Source organism: Microtus ochrogaster, chromosome 18 (assembly GCF_000317375.1).
Source record: "Microtus ochrogaster isolate Prairie Vole_2 chromosome 18, MicOch1.0, whole genome shotgun sequence".
Lineage (NCBI taxonomy): Eukaryota > Metazoa > Chordata > Mammalia > Rodentia > Cricetidae > Microtus > Microtus ochrogaster.
The window spans coordinates 45123262-45130753 of record NC_022020.1 but is presented as its reverse complement, the minus strand read 5'-3'; the positions used below and the strand labels follow the sequence as shown (position 1 = coordinate 45130753).

At 40.4% G+C, this 7492-nt stretch overlaps 1 protein-coding gene across 1 annotated transcript in view; it reads right to left on the bottom strand.

The window, feature by feature from the left end:
* The window catches only part of Adamts19 (ADAM metallopeptidase with thrombospondin type 1 motif 19), a 177927-nt gene that overhangs the window by 32069 nt on the left and 138366 nt on the right, over positions 1 to 7492 (bottom strand). The window contains exon 18 of the mRNA XM_005356385.3: positions 5289 to 5442. Within this exon, the coding sequence (XP_005356442.1) occupies positions 5289 to 5442 (154 nt within the window). The remainder of the gene's footprint in view (positions 1 to 5288; positions 5443 to 7492) is intronic.

Genomic DNA, 7492 nt, shown 5'->3' with positions numbered 1-7492 from the left:
AGAGGGCAAGAGCATGGAGTGCCCATGTGTCCCTTGCTCTCTGTGCCTTCAGATGCTCCCTGAGCCTCTATGCCCCCTTAACACACTGTTTCATGCCCTGGACATTTTCTTGTTTATAAACAATACTTTTGTGTCTAGATGATATGGGCTTTGGCTTTGAGTCCTCAACAAGACGCTCTTCACGTTTTACTTCCCGAATCCCTGCCTGTGATCAATATAGCCTCACTCTTTTTTTTTTTGTTGTTGTTGTTTTTTTTTTTGTTTTTTTGTTTTTTTTTTAAGACAGGGTTTCTCTGTGGCTTTGGAGCCCATCCTGGAACTAGCTCTTGTAGACCAGGCTGGCCTCGAACTCACAGAGATCCGCCTGCCTCTGCCTTCCGAGTACTGGGATTAAAGGCGTGCGCCACCACCGCCCGGCTTAGCCTCACTCTTTATATAGTCACATGACAGTATCTGGGTCACTCTCCTTCATTGCTTCTCCCAGATTACTGTGTTGTTTTTGACACTGCTTCTAAAAAAAAAAAATAATAATAATCTAAAATCATAGTACCTTAATGGTTTTCCCAATACATCTTCTCAGTTTTTAGTCCTATTTTCTTTCCAACAATCTTGATTTTTGTCCCATTTATGAAATAAAAATTCCTTTTATAATAATAATAACAACTTACTCCTGTCTGGATGTTCCATAACCTTTTCTCTATTTTTTTTTTATCATCTTTTATGTTCCTATCCTGTTAGTGCACAGAATCTGATAATTTCTAAAATCCAAACAGGTCCTATAACCCCTCAACTCTACCAGCTCTTCAAAGTCCTTCAATTCCATGCACCTTCAGTTCCCACTTCATACAACCGTTTGAACTCTCAGGCCATCACTTACTCCTTTCTTGCTTTTGAAAATCCCCATTTTTGCTCTATAAGAGTATTTGCAAACCATACACAGCCAGAAGGTACCGCACACTCACAGGGATTGAAGTCACGATAAATTCATGACCTGGAATTCAACTGGACCATTAGTGCTACTTCAGACCAAAATGCATGTTCCCATTAAGATGCAGATGAAAGGGCCAGCCTCTCCCTGGGGCACTGGCCAGATGTTAAGCATCACGAAAGCACTAATAGACTCGGTTAAAATCACTCAGTGTCAATGATAATTTAAATTCCTATTGTAAGTGACCCCTTTGATGCTCATGTTTCTGTAAACAAGCAAAGACACGGGTGGATAGGGCAATTTGAGTCCCTAAATGAAAGCTGATCACACTCCTTCCCATCTTTGAGCAAAAGTTCTAGCACTCAGTCATCCAGACTACCCTTATGCCAGCACTGATACTTTGAACATACCATAAAAACCTTAAAGAAACACAACGACTTTAACGGTTCCACTTTCCTAAAATGTGAAACGCAACCAGGGCTGTTTTAAACACTTTATCCTGACTTTTTGATATCTCCACGCTTAGTGAGCTCTAGGCCACCCTTAGCTATGTCTCTATGTTAGAAGGGCACACTTTCTCTACTGGCTTAGTAGAGGGACTGTCGTTACTGACAGAAGGACAGTTTCGTGATTGGAGCCGAAAATAAATCTGCCTTTACAGCAGGGTCTGCTGTGACGGAGGAAAACAGCAACTATCTGCATAAAGAACTCAGTACCCCTTGTGAGCTAACTGAGAAACGCCCTCGAAGGAGGTTCCCTGTGGCATCGCAAGATAAGTCCTAGTAGCAAGATTCTCTTGAATAGTCAGTTCTTGTTCACTTTTAATGGAAAAGGTCAAACAAGACCAAGCAATGACAGATAAGCGGCTAACAGTCCAAGCTGCAAAAGCAACAGGCTGTCCAGATGTGGTGACAGCTGCAAGTGTCAGCCAATAGCAGCAGCAACAGCAGCAGCAGGGGAGGACCTGGAGTTGTTGTTTCTTACATGGTAGCTAATGGCAGCAGCTCTAACGAGAAGCAGGCGAACGGTTTGAGAGAACAGCCACAGCAGGAACAAGAGAGACAACAGCAATCAAGGGGATGCAGAAAGGTGGCTGGAGGGTAGAAGGCTGTAGAAGCCAGAGAAGAGAAACTGCAAGTTCTGGTCACTAGAAGAGTTCCGGGGCCAAATGTCTAACAGTCCTGGCTAATATGCTCTAACACTGACCTCTGGCCATGATAGAGGGGAACTTACTAGTTGTATTGATTACTTTTCCATTTTGTAATAAAACATTATGACTAAGGTAACTTAAAGATGAGTTTCTTTTGGGCTTATGGTGTCAGAGGGCTAGAGTCCCTGATGGTGGGGTAGAGAGGTAGCAGGCTGTGGGTGGCTGGAGCAGCAACCGAGAGCTCACATCCTAGGGCAACCAGGATGCAGAAGGAACTACCTGGGAATGCATGTAGGTTTCAGACCTCAGAGTTGTCCCCAGAGACATTTCCTCAGCATGAACAGGGGACCCTGTATTCAAACGCCTGGGCCTTATGGGTGACATCTCCTTCAAGCCACCATAGGAGAGGAATAAAAAGTGCCACCATAGAGGCCTGCACGAGAGTACCTATTGTTGCTGTCCCTACCTCCTGCAGCCACCAGCTGCTGATAGATGCTGAGAGCTATGAAAATGCCCAAGAGCAGCCCTTGAAGAACTCCTTGCTGGCATGTGGCTTGTAATCTGACCTAAAGACTCCCACTCAGTTGATATGTAACAATTCCATTCTTCCTGTCTTTTAGCGGTCACTTCATATTTCTCTTTTCAAAGCTCCTCTATGTCCCTTGTCACCCTCACTCCCAGCAAAGTGGCCTTTGTGGACAGAATAGGCACAACTGAAAATGAATTATTGTATGTTTCTCAAGCTGCTTGTTAGCCTGTGTCTAGGGACAGGCTGTCCATGGTTTTGTAAAGCCAACAAAATTACTCATTTCTTTCTTTCCCGTGCCATCCGGATATTGTTCCAGCAATTTCTCGCTCTCTCCTACTCTGATGCTCTCCTGTTGAAGACGCACATAGACAAAGGATGATGTACACTGTGTCTTATTGGAACCAACAACAAAAGGGGAAACCCTTTGACTTTCACTCCCTCCCTACAGTTACTGTCACATTTGCTTCTCTCTTCTTCTAGCATCACGGACTGAGTTAGAGTTCCTGTCCTTAGTTTTCTTTTCCCCTTTGCATATGTGGCTTTTGCATTTTTATACATGACTGTAATATATTTTGGTCATATTCACTATATTGTTTGCCCTCTCGCTCTCATCAATCCCCTTCCATCTCCTAACTTAGTCTCCCTTCTACTTTTATGACTTTTGTGTGTGCGACCTAGTGAGTTTTATTAGGGTTACCCAGATGAGCATGGATAAGGCTTCCTTTACTGAAGTGCACTTACCTTCCCAGTGGCTGTACCACTAAAGCCATGCTTCTCCTTCCCAAGTAACCATCAAGTGCCTATGGGTTCTAAGGTAAGGATGGGGACCTCGGGGGCCCCTTCCCTTTCCATGACAGAACACTGATGGGGCCCTTTTGCTATGAAATCATTCTACTTGGTCTTTTGAGATAAATATCGTATTAGAATTAATTTTACAGCACTAGCACTGACCTCTTTGTTTTACGTCTAATAAAAATGCATCTTTTTATTAGATGCTAATCAGTTCTGCATGTACTTGGCTACTTAGTAGATTTTGGCCTTTGGTTGTTCTGTCCTCCTTGTAGCATTTCTCTCGCTTGCCAGACAGACAGCACTGTGGCTGCCATATTCATTCCCTGCATTGCTTTTAATCAGCTTTGCCTTTTCTTCTCCTCTCTCCAAAAGCTCAATGGTAGAATACCCCAAATGTCAATCTTCCAACAGCTTTCTCTTTGTCTCCAGACACTCTTTCAGTGACTCCATCTAGTCTCATCATATTTACTATGTTATTCATATGTTACATACGAATAACTTAATATTCCCTCTCCAATATCAGGCTTACATCCCCAACTGCACACTTGACATCACATTAGACCAGCATGTATCTTTTACTTCTGTTGAAGCCCTTGATCCTGACTAATCCTGACATTTCAGGCTTTCCTTTGTAAGGAATGATGACAGCATCCAGTCATTTGGAAGAACCATTCCGGTCACCGCGACTCTTCAGCTTCACATCTAGCTCAACAGCATGATTCCTGAGTTCTCCTCCTCCCCTGCTGCCAAGTGGCCTAATTTGCCTGTTTCCACAATTGCTGGAGTGCCACATCTGCCTTTTTGCTCTGTTTCATTGGAGGAACAGAGAGGTAGTTTAACCCTAAAGACACAGTCATTCCATTGGAACACCTTCTTTTTGCCTCCTATCATCCACAGAAGGGGGGTAGCAGGAAGCACCTAGCAATCGTCTGCACATCTGGTCTACCCTTGCTTCCCTTTACCCAGCGCTCTGCTCCACATTACAGCTTCAGCCTGTGCTCCCCCTAGAGTTTGACTCAGTATGGATTCAGTGGAGGACTTTTCTGAAAATCTAGTTTATGGTGCACTGCCTCCCTCTCCGATTATTGTCCTTATTTCCTATTTTAGTATTCAGGATATATTCATGCAGTCTTTCTTTTATTATTCAGGATACTTTTATCTATCCTGTTTTCTGTTTGCTTCATTAGGATTTGATGTGTGTGTGTGTTTCCATGTAAAGATAAAAATTGCCTCTCAAGAGCTGTGATAAATTGTGTTGTAATTTTTATGGGGATTATATTTGCTTTGTGTGTGGCTTTTGGTAATATGACTATATTTACTGTAATAATCTTATCAATCCATGAGCATAGGAAATTGTTCCATATTCTGATAGCTTCTTCAATTTCTCCACAGTATTTTAAAGTTGTTTTTTTTTTTTTATCATGCAAGTATTTTACTTGCTTGGTTAGAGTTACCCCATGATATTATATATTTATTGAGTCTTCTGTGAAAGGTGTTGTTTCTCTGATTTCTTCAAGGCAGCTGGCTACTTAGCTGAAAGTGTTTATCAGATGCTAATAGTAATAGAATGTATATCATGGCCTGAATGGTGTGTCTGGAACCTGGTATGCTGTAAACAAACACATTACTCTCTATGTCATAAATATAACAACCATCTCAGTGAGTGAAATGGAATAAGGGTGAGGAGCCTTTTCAGTTTAAGTAAGATTCTTTTTCCATGAAAGAGTTCAGATGTTCAAAGTACACACATTGTAATAAACGTAGTTTACAAACCTTTACGTATTCTTGAATTGTAAATTAGAGATTGTAGATCTATTGTAACTATCAATGGTTAATCAGAAAACAACTGTTGGATGTTTTGAAAAGAAAGAAGTTTTAAAATTCTTCACCTCCTCCACATGTGGCATTGCAATCCTCCCAGCCTGCATGTGTCCACATGAAGAGAGGTTCTGGCTCCTTGGAGCTCTGGTTGTCTGGAAGTGGGTCTGATGGAACTGTATATTCATAGTGAAGACCGTAATTCTGATCCTGAAACAGGAGTACCTGTGACACACAGAGTGATTAAGGAATATAATTTAAACCAGGGCAAATTCAACGACAGAACCTACAAATATATTGATACTTAAAAATATGAGTTACACAATGAACACAACAGACATTACTTTTAAAATGTCATATTTTTTTCAAAGATGGAGAGTCACCTGGGAGCTAAACATGTCACAATGAATGAGGCTGGAAATAACTGATCTTTTTTTTTTCTTTTAGATTTGGCAGACCATTTTCCAAAGCGTGATATATGTATATGATAAATTTTGGTGTGTATGTGTTCTAGGGGCAGAGACGTATGCTGCATCTGATGTCAAGATATAAAATAAACTGTGAATTTCCCACACTTGTAAAGAGATGGAAAGGAAATCAATACGAGGCGTGTTGTCCGTTTTATGCCAACTTGACAAAGCTAGAGTCATTTGAAGAGAGAGCCCTCAAATGAGAAAATGCCTGCACCAAAATGGTCAGTTGGCAAGCCTATGCAGCTGAGGCATTTCTTAATTACAGATGTAGCAGCAACTCCCGGAGACACAGACTGCAACTGCACAAAGCAGACAAGCTGTGAGTGACCAGCCTCCCAGCTGGATAGGCCCTAGGCATTGGGGCAAAACCCCAGGCCCCTCCCCCACCCACTTCTGCTGGAAAGATTAGCTATCCTAATATCAAACAAAATAGATTTTAAACTAAAGTAATCAAAAGAAATGAAGAAGGTTATTTCATATTCATCACAGGATAAGAATCCATCAAGATGAAGTTTCAATCCTGAAAATTTATGCCCCAAATATAAGGGCATCCGCATTTGTAAAAGAAACATTACTAAAGCTTAAATTACACATTAAACCTCACACACTAATAGTGGGAGATTTCAACACTCCACTCTTGCCAATGAACAGGTCTACCAGACAGAAAACTAACAGGGAAACAAGAGTACTATCAGATGTTATGACTCAAATGGGCTTAATAGATATCTATAGAACATTCCCCCCAAACACAAAGGATATAATTTCTTCTCAACACTTCATGGAACCTTCTCTAAAATTAATCATATACTTGGTCACAAAGCAAATCTAACAGATACAAAAAAATTGGAATAAACCCCTGTATCTTGTGAGATCACCATGGTTTAAGTTAGAATTCAACAACAATGCAAATTCCAGAAAGCTTACAAGCTCATGGAAACTGAATAATGCTCAAATGAATCACCCCTGGGTCAAGGAAGAAATAAAGAAAGAAATTAAAGACTTCCTAGAATTCAATGAAAATGAATGCACAACATACCCAAACTTATGGGACACAATGAAAGCAGTACTTAGAGGAAAGTTCATAGCACTAAATGCCTTCATAAAGAAGTCAGAGAAATCCCACACTAGCAAATTAAGAGAACACCTGAAAACTCTAGAACAAAAATAAGCAAACTCACCCAGGAGGAGTAGATGCCAGGAAATAATCAAATTGAGGGTTGAAATCAATAAAATAGAAACAAAGAGAAGAATGCATAGAATCAGTGAAACAAAGTGTTGGTTCTTTGAGAAAATCAACAAGATAGACAAATCCTTGTCCAAACTAACAAAAGGCAGAGAGAGTATATCCAAATTAACAAAATCAAAAATGAAAAGGGTAGCATAACAACAGACACTGACAAAATCAAGCTAAACATCAGATCATACTCCAAAAGCTATACTCCACAAAATTAGAAAATGTGAAAGAAATGGTCAACTTTCTTGATAGGCTCCATATATTGAAATTAAACCAAGACCACATAAACATATTAAACAGACTTATAACCCCTAAGGAAATAGAAGCAGTAATTAAAATTCACCAAAAAAAAAAAAGGCCAAGACCAGATGTCTTCAGCATATAATTCTACCAGAATTTCAAAGAATAGCTAATCCCAATACTCCTCAAATTGTTTCACACAATAGAAACAGAAGAAACATTGCCAAACTCCTTTTTATAAGGCTACAGTTACCTTGATACCCAAACCACACAAAGATGAAAGAAAGAAAGAAAGAAAGAAAGAAAGAAAGAAAGAAAGAAAGAAAGA